The following is a 16,853-nucleotide window of genomic DNA, read 5'->3' on the forward strand; positions in this document are numbered from 1 at the left end:
ATAAGGAGCACTGTACAGGACTCCTTACAGTAGACGTGATACTGTTTATGGTTATGACAAAGAGGGTAATCCTTAAAACACTCACCTGAGGAACACCATTCTCCTGCTCGAAACAATCTGACAGACAGTCACCAACTCGGGTCCTAAGAAACTGCTGAGACAGGAAAGATCATATGAAAATGGGGAGGTGGCCATGTTGTGCGAGAATGCAGTGTCTCCAAGTAGTATTGTGCACCTTACTGATATGAAGAATATACCAATACAGGGATGGTTACATAGGAAAGACTACTGAATAGCTGCCTCGAGCAGAGTCAGGTTGTCAACAGTGGAATAAAATCTCCAGGATCCACACTAAGACTGGTTAAGGAGTTGCCTCGTCTCTAACAGCCACACCTGACGATGGTTAACCATTAACTCCAGTGTCTTTCCTATGCAGTTCATTAAGGCGATACTCCTGTAATTAATGGGATATGTGCAGCTCTTTCCTGGTTTTAGGAGAGGTATCAGAATTGCCTCCCTCTACAAGTTGGGGAAATTGCCTGTCTGCCATATAAGATTAAAACATTTGAGAAGGATTTCCTTTGACACCACTGGCAAATATCGAAGCATGCAGCACTGGATTTGGTTGTGACCGGGTGCAGTGTCACGAGTCTCAGACAGGCCGATTCGAGCTTCCACTTGGAGAAGGAAGAGCTGTAGGCCTCAGAACAGTCGGATCTGAAGTCCAGCTTGTCCCTCTCTATAGCTGCACAGCAGCGACAAAATGCCAAATCCTGCCTTGCATCAGCTGTATTTTGTGCAAAATGTTAGGCCAGTGTCTGAGCAATGTCTCTTAAGTGTCATTTGGAGACATCCCTGTTGCAGCACAGCTGCTGTCAGTAAATGACTGTTAACTGGAAATCCTCTGGATGGCTTCCCATACTTTTGTAGAACAAGTGAAATGGTTGAAGGAGTCCAGGAATGCTTGCCATGGCCATTTTTTGCTCCCCTTAATGGAGTGTTGAGCCTTGGCTCTCGCGAATTGATCGGCTGTGAGGTTGTCTGCTGTTGGGCAACATTTAAACTGTCAAAGAGCCACACGCCTATCCCAGATGGCTGAATGACACGCATCTCTCCACAAAGCTACAGTTTGCTTCCTCCGATGACCTAAAGACAGTGGCATGGATAGGTCGGTGGCACGAGGTATCACACGCGTGATGTGGTCTACGCATTCCTGGACGCTGGCGTGTTCAAACACACAGCCAAAGGCTGAAGAAAGCCCAATTAGCCCTGCTGATCATCCATTTTGGTGGCTTCCATTCCAGCAATCCCCCACCCTGTAGGTGGATCCACAGTGGGAAATGATCACTGGAATTAAGGTCTTCAGTCGCTTCCCACTGTGCTGTATGTGCAGGGGCTGGAGAGCGGAAAGAGAGGTCAGTGGTGGAGGATGACCCAGTAGCAGCCAAGAAATGTGTGGGACTGCCTGTGTTAAGGCTGTATAGTTCCTGAAGCATGAGATTCTCCAACACTCGACCCCTGGGGCAAGTAAAGTGTGAGCCCCATAATACATTATGGGCACTGAAACCATCCAGTAGGAGAACCAGGCAGGGGCCCGCAAGAGCCTCAGAGTCTATTGTACCTTGCAGAGGTAAGTACAGGCAGCAGAGAACGATCGTCGAACTTACATGAACTGCAACGGCTACTGCTTTAAGGTCAGTAACTCAGGAGAGAGCAGATGTATTGTGTGTGCCATTGTCAAAGCAAAACCTCCCTTGGCTCATTCCTCAGTCAGGTTAACCTTACAGTGGAGGGTATAGCCCCATAGTACAGGGGCATCACTAGCCTCGAAGTGCATTTCCTATAAACACAAGCACAGGGATTTGGCCTGTGTCAGGAGTTTCAGTTCCTTTATGAATCCTGAACCCATTCATGTTCCACTATAGTATGGGAGCCATTTATCATGGTCGTCTCTCCGCCAGGGAGGGCAGCCCACAATGGTTGGAGTTTATACTTTAGGGCAAGATGGTTGCCACGGGAAGATTCGTCGTCCATTGGCTCTGAAGCAGAAGCAGAAGAGCCATTAAGTTGAATCACATCGACCTGGTCTGATGGTCTATTGCCTGTTTATGCCTGTGACAGAAGCTTCCCATTTGCTTTCTTGGCCTGGGAGGGCTTTGTGGGAACTACCGCAACAGCAGCAGAGGCAGTGCTGGATTTTTTACAATACTCTGCCTTTGCAAGTACTGTGAGCTCTGCAAAGGTGGTAACTGTGGCTTTATATGATGTTATTGGAGGGACTATGGGCTCACAAATAACTGCAGCGTGACAAGTATAATGACAAACACAGGTACTAGTGCTGACACCAGCAACCTCCGTTCGTGTAGAACCATTGGCTGCCAAAATAGGCTTTTTAAGGGTAAAAGCAAAAGATGTAGAATGTGAGAGGCTGCATGGCCTTATAGATCTGTTGGTCTCTCCATATGATGCGCATTTCAGTCTTAATCTCCTGTACCTTCCGCACTTCAAGGAAGACACTGCAATCCCTACTTCAGACAGGGTGATCCCCAGAGCAATTTACACACTTTGGAGGGGAGGAGCAGCCAATGCCATCATGGGCGGCCTTGCCACATTTGCCCCAAGTGGTGTGCCCAAAGTGCTGGCACTTAACAGCGCATTGGGTAAGAGACATACAATTGTACACTTACTGCCTTGGTATGCCCCGGGAGTTTCGTGCTATTGAAGGTAAGGATGAAGGAGTCGGATTTTGTGAGATCCTCATCCACCCCTTTCAATATATTTTGTACATCAGCGATCCACTCCTGAGCTCACTCATCCTGCAATTACTCCTTGGGAATGTCAACAAGATCTCTATAGGTCACAACACCTTTGCTATAGTTCAAAGTGCTGTGGAGCTCTGTGTTGATGGCATATTCTCCAAGGCATTTAGCTTTTCGGAGGTGTGTTGCTTGTTGGGAACTAGCAGTTTCAACAAACAGCGTGCCATTACGCAGTTGTTTGAGATTTCAATGAACCTGCGATGCCCTCCAAACCTTTTTGAATATACGAAGGCAAAAATATTTTGAAACTTCCCTCTTTCGATTTCACAATTAAAAACACATTCTAACTGGCAGCATGCGTTCTGTTACTATTCATGGGCCAAGTCGTATAACCCCTGAGTCTGGAGAACTGGCTACACACACCCTCTTATTTGATTGGGTGTTAGTACCTACCTGAGCCCCCCATTACACTGGGAGGTAAAAGAAGAAAATGGTTCAAATGGCTCTGAGCACTGTGGGACTTAACTTCTGAAGTCATCAGTCCCTTTGAACTTAGAACTACTTAAACCTAACTAACCTAAGGACACCACACACATCCATGCCTAAGGCAGGATTTGAACCTGCGACCGTAGTGGTCACGCGGTTCCAGACTGTAGTGCCTAGAACCGCTCGGCCACCTTGGCCGGCTAAAAGAAGAAACTTCAAGGATCTATCTCAGTCCCATGAGCAGCTAGGGAAATAAAAGTCCCCTAGACAGAGCCCTGCATGCCTAGACAAGCCTTATACAACTGAGGTGTGGCAGGTTCCCCAGAGGTTGCCCACTAACAACTGTTCCACCTCAACAGCCACGCATCTCGTCAGTGAGCAGCACACCTTGAGATTGAGGTATTTTTTTTTTAATAGAGGTTTATTCCATCTTCATGATCCAGGTGGTAAAGCCAAGATCACCATTCCCTGAGACACATGACATTACACTATTGGGGAACATTATGGTTGCTGAAGCATGCCCACAGCTTACGGTGACAGGGGACTGGGGGCATTTACTAGTCCCCATCTCAGGAACCCTGGGGTTGCCATGCCCATACCCAGCAAACAAATGCTGAGTCCCTGAGGGTGTAATTGACAGTGGTATTATGTGGGTCTACAATGGTAGACACACCACAATCATAGTTTGATCATTAAAAATATATATATACATTTAAGAATTCACATAAATTTTTAACTGTCTTCATTTAAAAAACTCATCTCACCCTGAACATGTAAGTATGACTCTATATCCTGGAAAAGTTTCATTTTATTACCTTGGATAGTTCCCAAGAAATCGGGACATAAATATATTAAATTTAACATTATCAGGATATGTCATTGATACTCCATCTAAGCATGTCATGAAGTAAATTGTGCTAGTTACAAAGCAAACACATTATAAGAACAATTGCTGTCAAATAAAGGAAAAACTGAGTTTAAAATGACATTCTCATTGTTTTCCATAACCAACAGCTTACTGCACTGGCAATTGTAGATTCCAATGTTTACATAAACTTTTATTGTTATTACCAAAAATAAAAATGGGGTACATACCTCTTAAGTGTCTGTTTCAGCTTGACCTTTGTCAAGAACGCACGGTCTCGCCGAATCTCTCTAACAGCTCCTTTCAGTTCACGGCGATATTTGTGCAGCAATTTTTCACGTTCCTGCTTCTCTGGTCCCATAGGTCGACGGCGCTTGCAGTCAAACCTGTTGATGCCATTAAAAAAATTATTTCTTCAAAAGGACCACAAATAAAGCAATATGTTAAACAATGAGGACGGCAACTAAAATGAAATTTACATATGACAGTATTCCACCTGTCAATCTATACACAAAATGTGAAAAAAGTAGGAGGAAGACACACACTAAAGGATTCTATCTGATACACAGAACCATGAGAACCACTTCATCTCAGCTACAAACTAATCATCATCATCAGCAGCACCAGCACCACCAGTAGCAGCACCATTAGCCATTTAACATCCACTGCTACACACAGGGCATCTCTAGGCCTGCATTATGGTATTGAGCAGAACGCATCCCCACTGCTCTACTGTCATTACCACCTTGGATTAAGAACCGCAAAAGAAGGTTATTTACAAGGAAGAGACCTGGAGATACCAGATGGTTTCACATTACATATTGGTAAAACAAAAAATTCTGAAACCAGATCATGAACTGGCAAAATGACTGATACAACGGGCTCACTTTTTGAGCTGTCTTCTTTCTTGTGCAAGTATACAGCAGTCAAGCAAACTTTGAACTTATGAGTATCAGGGAGCAGTAAACTTAAAAAACACTACTGGTCTTGCAGAGCCACTGATAGTCGAACAGTTTTCTTTATTCCCAATTTACAATTGTAATAAAAAAAAAGTACCTCCCAATAACAAGTTTTCATTACAGAATGACTCATACTTATTTAACGGGCCAGGGTAGTTTCCACATTCTCAAAAACTCAGATTTTGCAGATGCAGATTCCACTTGCTTTGAACAGCTCCATTTGACAGCTCCCATCTTGTGCTCTTAATATACTAGCTAATTCTGGTCATGATTATGCTGCCTGATGTTGCTAATTCACATCCATCATTTGAACGGACCTCACAACATGAAAAAATCTGCCTGACCATCAATTGTCTAGACATAAAGCAGCCAAACTGTTGAATGCAACATTCAATGAATGTGAATAGCGTCGTTTTTACTGATCTGTAATGTGGTTTTCACAAAAGAGAACAAATTAAGCTCAACTGCAGCAATAACAAAAAAGGCATCACAATTGCCATTCTTTTGGTTTTCTAAGGACCCTGGGAAGTACGAAACATCACATTACAGTATTCTTTAATTACAATTCTGTTGTAACCAACAGAACAGAGTGGATGTTTCTTTTTAAGAACAAGAAATGCCTAGTATGTAGTAGAGGTCATACAATTTGGAAAAAGATAATGCAGATCCACATATAATGTCAAGTTTTGTTTGTTACACTTTTGAGTTAAGCAAGTTTATGAATGCGGAAAATAAACTGGTGTGAAATGCAATACCTACATTACTTGATGGTGAAGTAATTAATTTAACAGAATGTAAATAATTTAGGAGTAAAGGGGACCACTCACCAAACATCAGAAACATTGAGTCGTTGACAAGCAGACACAAAAGACAAAGAAAACTTGCTAGCTATCAAAATGAATCCTTTGTTGCGCTCGAGTATGGGTGTGGGTGCACCCACTAAAACACACACACACACACACACACACACACACACACACACACAAGAGGTAGGGTTCGTGTGTGTGTGTGTTCCTGCTATTCTGTGAATGGTCTCCTTTACTCCTAAATTATTTACACTGTCAGAACTTTCCTTATGATATTTGGATTAAACAGAATTATTTCCATGTTGGAAAACCTACTGAAGTGTCAGAATGTGCAACTCATTAGACATCCTAATGGCTGCAAAGCAGAATGAAATGACAAATGGTGAGATGATCCTTTTTACATGTGAAAGCGCATTTGTACGCTTCTTATGCATGAAATGCTGTGTTTACATTCGCTTGTTTTCAACAGGATAAGCTGCTCTTATACATGATAATGTTGCAAACTCTCAGGAATGATGGAAAAGGGTAAATATATCAATTTGAAGTAAGGGTCTCTTGTCCGTAAATTACAGGAATCATATTTTATAAGCAAAAATCATTCCAATACCTTTGACAATGGAATACATATACCAGTACTGTTGTTGCTAAGTTTCTAGGGTAGGTGACTTTCAGAGGTGGTAATATGGCCTAAAACAAGGAAAAAAAATTCTATTATGCATAAGACCTAAAATGCACTAGGCTATGAGCACTTGTTCAGTAGAAGAGATGAATTTCATAGCAGCGAAGGTGAATAAGTGCTCATACCTCTTAAGGTGGCATTTAAGAGCCCATTTTTACTGGACATTTTTTCTTGTTTTGGTCCATACTACCACCTCTAAAAGTTGCCTACGCACAGTCAACAGTACTGGTACATGTATTGCACAGTCAGCGATATCAGAACAATTTTCGCATATAACTTTCAGCTCTGTTTCTGGATCAGAATCCCTTACCTCAACTTGATACATTTACCCTTCCCCATCATCCTTGAAAGTTTGTAGCATCATCACAGAATTACCCTCAACTTAATTTAAAAAGTATTTGTTCATAAATATGATGTAGCTTATGTCAGTTCTTTCATGGGTTTTGGCTCTGTTTACATTTATTTTATGATAATTCACATCTCTTGATATTTTAAAAACACTTAGGATAATAAAATATAACTACTTTGTGAATTAGAAAGAAAGTGAACTAAAAACAAATATTATTCTTGTGGCACATTTTATGGCAAGAGTGTTCTCTAAATCGCAGCTGTTTTCAAAGGAATAAGTGAGACAACCTTACACTTTCTGCAGCTGGCATATATTATGAGGCTAACAGTTCACTTCTAACATACAAGGGAAGATCAGAAATTAACACACAATAATTTTATTACCAGATGATTTAATCACAAGTGAACTTATATATTTTAAGTGCTTGTCTACATAGTCACTAATGTTCTCAACAGATTTCTCCCACCGTGGTACAAATTCAATATGCCTTGCTCATACAAGACCGTTTGGTTTGAGTACAGCCAGCCATCAGTGGACTGTTGATTTCACTTCCGCATCTGTCACGAAGCGTTGGCCGGCCAGGAAGTTCTTCATGGGACAAAACAGATGAAAGTTTGATGGTGCAAAGCCCGGACTATATGGTGGATGCTGGAGCACAAACAGGAGCATCAACATGGTGGACAGTGTTGTCATGAAGAAGTTTTAAACTGTCGGCATTAATGTTGTGGAATTTGTCATGAAGGGCATGACTCAACTTGACCAAAGCTTTAGTGTACGCTGCAGCATTAACGGCAGTCCTGTGTTATGCAAAGTCCACCAATGTATCTCCCAGAAGTCTGTCACAAGCACTTTCCTAGTAGACTGAGACAATGTGATTCCCCCCTGAGGAACCAGCATGCTTCCACTCCTTAGAGTGTCATGTTTCACTGGCCATTTGGTTGTCTGTCATGTTCTTAGGCACTCAGTGAGAACTAACTTAACAAAATTTCAATGTGTCATGAACAATATACGACACCACATCACAGGAAATGTTGAACTGCTGTGATACGGTTCGCAGGTGCACATGCATGTTGTTGAGAAATGCTACCTCAATGGCTCCTACATTCTGCAGGGTTGCAGCTCTTACCAGTCGGCCAGAGCATGGCAAATCAGTAAGGTTCAGACGGCCCTCTTGGAAGAACGCACACAACCTGGAGACATTGCTACAGTCAATACAGTCAGCCCCATACAAGCCATGCATGACCCTGTGAATTTCATTCGGTACATGCCCTTTGGCCCCCAACATTGAATTTCACTTCACTGCTCTTCACAAGCCAATGACAGCAAAATGTGTGTCATATTTGTTTTGTGATTCTTTAGGCTTCTCTTGCTACAGCTATACATGAAAACAAAATACCTGGGGACTGATGCCCTTAGCAGTAAAGTCCCATAAGATTTCACACACATTTAAACATTTTTTGAAAACAAAATACCCTCTGTAACACAAACTTCAAACTATATTGTTATGAAATTTCAACATTCCACCTGCAATACCATGGGAGAAAAAAAGTATTGTGCATTACCTTCCGATCCTCTCATGCACATGTTAAAAAGGAAGTAGAAATTTCATATATCTTTTAATTTTTCCTGAGGAAAAAAATGCCAAACGAAGCTATTTGTATAAACAACTTGGTATTAAAGAACCAACCAATCACTGGTCTCAATGACTCACCCTGAAAACACTCTCGGCTGATTGGATGAATGCTCTTAAGTGAACATACTAGCTTAATATAATAAACTTTCTGTAAGTTACTCAGTGTAAAATACTTACACCTGTTCAACTTTTGGCTCGTAGAGTCTAAGAGCTTTTGGTTTCTTCTTTTCAAATATCAGATGGCAGATCTTCTTCACAGACATCTTCTCAATTTTATCATGCAGATTACTAATATCGTCTTTCAGATCAGGTGGGAACTGCTCAGTATTTAGATGATTAATCAGCACAGATACAGGTTTGAATATTTCAAAACTACTGGCTAATGGCTCTAGATTCTGCTGAAATGCACTCAATAATTTTACTGATGTCCAAAGAGCTCGTATTTTGAAGTTGTCGTCAACTGCAGCATCCTCCAACAAATCAGAGAGATTCATTTTGTGATTTGTAACGAAGTCCCTGTAATGACAACTCAGTGTAGTTTAATTATGGAAAAAAACTTCAATGTAAACAGGAAAAATCTCATATGCATTAAAGTGGTGGTACTTACTCTGTCTTAAAATCTTCTGACAGTATTAATAGTCCACTTGCTTCTCCCTTACTTTTGAAAGGTGGAACTGGTCTTACAGACTTGTATGCACTTTTGTCAACAGACAAGTACAACACACCACAGAGGAAGTTTACAGCAGCTGGTGAGAATCTTTTGGAAAGAACCGAATACTGAAAAAAAATTATGAATAGACATGAATGAAGAGTGGAGTTTCACAACACTGGTCAATCCCCTTAGAATACTGTACAATACTGTACCTCCAGCAAGAGTGTGGTAATAAAAAGACCGGTGGCTACATCTCGTCTGCTCTGGATGCGTGATTCCCACAAAATCTGTTCCATAAAGATTATAGTAGGAGTAACGACAGGATGTCTAAAGTCTGATGTGGGAAACAGATGAGACACAAGCTTCAAGAATACTAACTGTAAATGTAACAAAAACAACATATTAATGAGTGAAAATATTAATTACAAGAACAGATTATTATTGCAGAAGTTTGGAACTCACTGTGTCACACCCAGGATACGTTCTCTTCGAATTTCGAAAATCTGTCTGCTTTTCTTTGATAACTTCAAGAACACTCTGTCCTGCACTAACTGGTGACATGTGTGTAAGGTCATATATGTGTGGAATCAGTCGATCAAGCACTGAAAAGCACTGTGGTGACTGCTGATCCTGCACACAAGAGAAACCGGTAAATATCATTTATATAAAATTTTAGATTAGTGCATTCTACAGACTTAATCACCATATTTGACAGCAGATGTATTTATGAGAAGAGAAAATACTACTAAGAAGGCAAATTAAAGAGTCTTGCACTAAACAGGAAACATATGGGCAAGGGTTCTTGCTAGTAAATTGTGATGCAAGTCAAAGTACAATCCAGTACTACTACAATATACAAAAATGTCCATTTGGTGTCCTTGTCCAAGTTTGTTTGTTGCTTTAACACACTTCAGAATGAAACAGTTTTTTAGTCAATTAGTAAAAATTTTCATTCCAGTTTTTAATAGCAAGACAGTAAGACTGAGCAGCATTTGTAACAAGACTACATCATTAGTTTCTATAACAACATAAATACTGAATAGTGGAGCAAAGTGTCCTGACATTTTAATGCATTTGCTAATTGCATTAATCTAACAACACAGCAGATAATTATATACAGTAACAGCAATAATATTGAAGCTGAACCTCGTCTGGTATTGCTGAGTCATTAATATGTTGTAACAAGAACTTCAATAGTTCCTGAAGTTTCTCTCGGTTTCCCTCTGCCAGACTAGGATGATTGCATTTCAGCATTCGTTCAATGATCACAGTCTGATGGTCCAGTCCCCAATGTGATAATGTGTTTTGAAGATCATCATATGAGTCCGGCACTATAGAAATAAAACAAGTTTACTGGTTGTTTGAAATCCATAACAACTTACAATTGAAATATTACATAATCACACACAAACACAGAAACCAATATCATTTTAAATAACAACTTATAGTCTAAAAATCCCACTTAAAACTGTGAACATTAACTGTAGCCAAGACAAGAGGAGAGGGGGTTGTACTTCACAAAAACAGGTCACAAGTTAGGCAAGTAGTAAAGTAAACTATTAATATTCTTATAAATGTTGTAAGGGCAGTCTCCTTCATATACAGCACTATGGTGTTTAGAAACCTATTACACAGTTTGTCGGGCAAAACTCCAGTTTCAGTAATGAGATATGCTGCTACATATTTTCCTACCCACCACACTCCCAAGACATAGTAGAACCACCACAACACTCAACTCCAGTATTATTAGCCACAGGGAAGATATGGTGTGCCCGTGGTCTAGATGTAGTGTTACTGATCTGTAATCAAAACATTCTGGGTCCTGGTTCAATCCCAGCTTCTGCAAATTTTGAATAAAAATCATTAGCAACAGTGGCTGAAGACTTCCAGTATAAAGTATCACCCTCATTCTGCCAATGGCCTTGTCAAAGAAGTTGGAGAAGCAGGCAGAGTTTTAGGGCAACCTCTTGCCCTTGGGGTGGGAAACGCCCTTATAGGCTGGAGAATCAGCATTGATCAACAGCATGAGGATGCAGAAGGCAATGGAAACCACTGTATTAAAGACAGACAACATGTACGCACACAACCTGTGACCTGCAATTGAAAAAATGTCATGACGATCTCTCGACTGACAAAACAATCCAGATTAGCCCCTTTTCATATCATTGAGAGGGGACTGCCAGTGGGGAGGTAACTATGAGAAAAAAACTGCATAACCATCAAAAAGATAACATTCTATGAGTTGGAATGTGGAATGTCAGAAGTTTCAAATTGGTAGGGAAGTTACAAAATCTGAAAAGGAAAATGCAGCAGTTTATCTACATGTAGTGGGTGCCAGTATAGTGAAATGGAGAGAAGATAAGGATTTCTGGGGATATGAGTATAAGGTAACATCAACAGCAGCAGAAAATGGTAATTTGAGAGTAGGATTTGTTATGAATAGGAAGGTAGGCAGAGTGTATTACTGTGAGCAGTTATGTGATAGGGTTGTTCTCATCAGAATCACCAGAAAATCAACACCAACTACAATAGTTCATTTATACACAGTGACATCACATGCAAAAGATAAAGAGGTAGAAGAAAGTATATGAAGATACTTAATGGGTAATTCAGTTTGTACAAGGAGATATCATATTTACCTGATCATAAGACACATTTTTTTTCCCCAAATTCATCATTCAAAAAATGCAAGGTCGTCTAATATTCACAGATTAAACTACTTCTGCTGAGGTCAACATTTTTACATTGTTGAGTATAGTATATAGGGGTAATCTTTACATTTATCAGGGTCATCTTAAATTTAGAGATGAAGCTCTGATAACTGAGGTCATGTGCACATTTATTTTGAATTCGGAAGGGTAGTGTTTGACAAACATTACTCGCATTCCAACAGGCTCGAGATTTCCCAATACGCCAAAGCACTTGATACAGTACCGATGTCAACTATCATGTGATATGGACTCATGCAGCACTAGTGCAAGAGATAGGCGAGAAGCTATAAACTAGCCACTACAACATTCTATCACTCTGATTAAAATTTGACAATTCTGTGAAACAGAAGAGGAAATAGTATTAAATTCTATCATATTACAAACTTTTGTTGTATTTGAACAGGCTCACAACAAACGTTCTCATACATGTATGGATACCATATAGGCACATTAATGATGCTTTTCAAGTAGCCTAAAGATATGCTGTCCTTCAGAAAACACAGACCAATATTTTATTTCGAATGAGATACAGTAATGAGTTACTAAATGGATTGCAAACGAGAAATTTCCTCACTGTTCATGTATTGGAATACCGGGTAAATTACCAGCTTTTTACTCAGCTTTATAACATGATGGTGACATTCACTTGGAAAAAGAAAGGAAATTAATCCAGGATGAAATGTCTTAACAAAGGAAATAAATCATATTAAACTGACAGTAATTATTAACACGAGAATAAATTATAGCGAGAAGACCTGTCATGGAGACAACAGCAATACACATCACTAGATCGAGGTACGAGTGAAAGTTCGAGAATGGGACTGAATCTTAATAGCAATCTTTTATTTATGTAGTAGTTGGTATTGTTACACATGATATTCACACTAGAAGATTCTGCAGTCTGTTTTTCACAATTGCTTAAGTTCAGCTGTTGTGGAAGGGTTGGATGGGAAAAAAAAACTAGCCATGTTCACAGATTCCACTGTAATGACGACCTCAGAAAGAACAACATATTCGAATGAAAGAGCCAAATATTTGTGACAACGAAGATATAAATTTCACGGCTGTGCTGTTCAGATGATGAAGATTAAAAATGGTGATACCACTGACCACGTAATAGATATTTTAAGGGAAAATTCTATATGGAAAAAAAAATCACTAAAAAGAAAGTCACCATAAAAGTCAAGAAAAGTTACATTAACATTAAAACTGAAATTCTGTTTGAGAGACCACAAGTCAAACCTGTAATACGAATATTTATCTCATTTCACGAATAAGCCATTCTTTAACTTCTGGGTTGGTAAGCAAATAAGGTACAAAAGAAAATGGTCCAAAAATTATCGTAAACCACTTCTTTTTGTTTATTTTATTTCTCCTAGTATTATTAAAATGTAGACAATCTATAAATGGCATAAGTTTAGAATCGGTGTAATGTTAACTTTTCGGCAGATACATTTATCTCAATAAAACAGTTTGTAATTTTGATTAGTCAGAATATTTTAAAAATAAATTTTTCTCAGGGATCCTCTTAGAAAAAGGGGTGGGTGTTATCTTATATTCAGGGTCATCTTATACTTGGGTAAAGACAGTAATCTAGTAATCATGGGGTACTGGAACATGGTAGTAGGGAAAAAATACACAAAAGAGTTATGGGAGAATATAGACTTCCTAGCATGAAGGAAGGAGGGGAGAGACTAAAAGTATTCTGCGATGAGTTTCAGCTAGTGGTAGCAAATACACTGTTCAAAAATCACAAGAGAAAAGGTACACTTGGAAAATACCAAGAGACACATAGGAAGATTACAGCAGGATTACACCATTCAGATAGAGATTACAAAATTAGATGAAGGATTGTACTGCATACTCATATCACAATTTAGTGATGATGAAGAATACACTGAAGTTTAAGAGAAATGTCTGGAAGAATCAATATGAAAAGAAGTGGTATACTTAAATACTGAAGAATGACAAGATGTATTTGGAATGCTGTAGATACCGCAGTCATGAATACCACATTAGGCAATTCAGTTGAAAAGGAATGGATATCTCTAAAAATGGGCAATCATAGAAGTTGGACAAACAGAAACAGGGACAAAGATAGCAACAGAACACAAACCTTAGGTAGCAGAAGAATTACTTCTACTCATCTACAAAAGACAAGCAAAAGACAGCAATATAAGCTACTTAGGAACAAAATAAACAGGAAGATGAAGGAAGACAAGACAAAATAACAGCTGGAAAAATGTGAAGAAATCGAAAGAGAAACAATCATCGGGAAGACTTATTTGGCACACAGAAAAGTAAAAACAACCTTTGTGAAACTACAGATAATGGTAGCAACACTAAGAGTGTAATGATGATTCCAGTGTGCAATGCAGAGGAGATACTGATGAACGAAAAGAGGACACGGATGGTCTCTGCAGGGAGGAGGACTTGTCTGGTGACATGAAAGATGAAGAAATGGGAGTCAACATGGAAGACATAGGGGACCCAATATTAAAGTCAGAGTCTAGCAGAGCTTTGGAAGATTTCCTACCAAATAAGGAAAAGTGGATAGACAACATTCCTTCAGAATTTTTAAAATAATTGAGGGAAGCGGCATCCAAACAAATGTTCAATCTGATGTGTAGAATCCGTGAGACATGACATCCCATCAAATTTTTGAAAAAATATCATCCACACAATCCCGAAGGTAGCTAGCGAGGGCTGTAAAGTGTGAGACCTCTTGCACTGTCAGCTAGACAAGAAGAGGGGAAAAGAAAACTGAGGATCTGTAAGATCGCAATCAGTTCTGTTTTTGAAAAGGTTAAGGCACCAAAGAGGCAGTTGTAATTGAAGCAAAACTTGAATAAAAAAATCATGACACCTTCATAGGATCTGTTGACATAGAAAAAGCATTCGACAATGTAAAATGGTTCAAGGAATTTGGAAACCTGAAAAAAGTAAATGTAAGATGTAAGGGCTGTTGGCTGAATGAAATTAAAGAGTCAAATGAGTTGACACTAAGGACTGACGGTCGCCTGACAAAAGCCGAAAGTAATGAGAAGTAGCAAGAATGAGATTAATAATAAACTTCAAGAATGAGATTAACAATAAACTTAACATCAAAAATGTTGGCTGCAAATTACAGGAGGTTAAGGAATTCTGCTACCTTGGAAGCAAAGTAACATATGACTGGCAAAGCAAAGGGGACATAAAAAGCAGACTAGCACAGGCAAAGACAGAATTCTTGGCCAAAAGAAGGCTGCTAGTGTCAAAAATCGGCCATAATTTGAGGAAGAAATTTCTGAGAATGAATGTTTGGAGCATAGCATTGTATGGTAGTGAATCATGGACTGTGAGAAAACCAGAAAAGAAGAGAATCAAAGTATCATTACCAGAGAAGGAAAGTTGCTACTCACCATATAACGGAGATACTGAGTCACGATAGGCACAATAAAAAGATTCACACAATCATAGCTTTCGGCCATTAAGGCCTTTGTCAGCAGTACACACACACACACACACACACACACACACACACACACACACACACACACACACGCTCATGCAACTTGCACACACGTCTGCAGTCTCAGAGAGCTGAAACTACACTGTGAGCAGCAGCACCCATGTATGATGGGAGTGGCGACTGAGTGGGGGTAAGGAAGAGGCTGGGGAGGGGAGGGATAGTATGGTGGGAGTGGCGGACAGTGAAGTGTTGCAGTTTAGACTGAGGGCAGGAGAGAAGGTGCGGAGGGGGGAGGGGGCAAGTAGCGGAAAGGAGAGAAATAAAAAGAAATTATAAGACTCAGTGTGGCAGTGAAATGACAGCTGTGTAGTGCTGGATTGGGAACAGGAAGGGGGCTGGATGGGTGAGGACAGTGACTAACGAAGGTCGAGGCCAGGAGGGTTACGGAAACATAGGATGTATTGCAGGGAAAGTTCCCACCTGTGCAATTCAGAAAAGCTGGTGGTGGTGGGAAGGATCCATATGGCACAGGCTGTGAAGCAATCATTGAGAGGAGGGATATCATGTATGGCAGTGTATTCAGCAACAGGGTGGTCCACTTGGGCCACAATTTGTCGGTGGTCATTCATGCGGACAGACAGCTTGTTGGTTGCCATGTCTACATAGAATGCAGCACAGTGGTTGCAGCTTAGCTTGTAAATCACATGACTGGCTTCACAGGTAGCCCTGCCTTTGATGGGATAGGTAATGTTAGTGATCGGACTGGAGGAGGTGGTGGTAGGAGGATGGAAGGAACAGGTCTTGCATCTAGGTCTATTACAGGGGTATGAGCCATGAGGTAAGGGATTGGGAGCAGGGTTTGTGTAAGGATGGACGAGTATATTGTGTAGGTTTGGTGGACGGCGGAATACTACGGTAGGAGGGGTGGGAAGGATAGTGGGTAGGACATTTCTCATTTCAGGGCATGACGAGAGGTAATCAAAACCCTGGCGGAGAATGCAATTCAGTTGCTCCAATCCCAGATGGTACTGAGTTACGAGGGGAATGCTCCTCTGTGGCCGGACTGTGGGACTTTGGGAGGTGGCGGGAGACTGGAAAGAGAAGGCACAGGAGATTTGTTTTTGTACAAAGTCCTGCAGTCCGGTCATGGAGGAGCATTCCCCACGTAACTCAGTACCATCCAGGACTGGAGCAACTGAATTACATTCTCCGCCATGGTTTCGAATACCTCTCGTCGTGCCCTGAAATGAGAAATGTCCTACCCACTATCCTTCCCAACCCACCTACCGTGGTATTCCATCGTCCACCAAACCTACACAATATACTCGTCCATCCTTACACAATCCCTGCTCCCAATCCCTTACCTCATTGGCTCATACCCCTGTAATAGACCTAGATGCAAGACCTGCCCCATACATCCTCCTACCACCACCTACTCCAGCCTCGTCACTCACATCACCTATCCCGTCGAAGGCAGAGCTACCTGTGAAGCCAGTCATGTGA

The 16,853-nt window shown here is 40.5% G+C and overlaps 1 protein-coding gene across 1 annotated transcript in view; it reads right to left on the reverse strand.

The window, feature by feature from the left end:
* LOC126175717 (nucleolar protein 14 homolog) overlaps nt 1–16,853 on the reverse strand; it is a 65,844-nt gene that overhangs the window by 8,825 nt on the left and 40,166 nt on the right. The window contains exons 9-14 of the mRNA XM_049922649.1: nt 10,335–10,519; nt 9,651–9,818; nt 9,401–9,565; nt 9,144–9,313; nt 8,714–9,052; nt 4,341–4,496 (exon numbers count right to left, since the gene is read on the reverse strand). Coding sequence (XP_049778606.1) covers nt 4,341–4,496; nt 8,714–9,052; nt 9,144–9,313; nt 9,401–9,565; nt 9,651–9,818; nt 10,335–10,519 — 1,183 coding nt within the window. The remainder of the gene's footprint in view (nt 1–4,340; nt 4,497–8,713; nt 9,053–9,143; nt 9,314–9,400; nt 9,566–9,650; nt 9,819–10,334; nt 10,520–16,853) is intronic.

The sequence above is a fragment of the Schistocerca cancellata genome, chromosome 3 (genome assembly GCF_023864275.1).
Source record: "Schistocerca cancellata isolate TAMUIC-IGC-003103 chromosome 3, iqSchCanc2.1, whole genome shotgun sequence".
Lineage (NCBI taxonomy): Eukaryota > Metazoa > Arthropoda > Insecta > Orthoptera > Acrididae > Schistocerca > Schistocerca cancellata.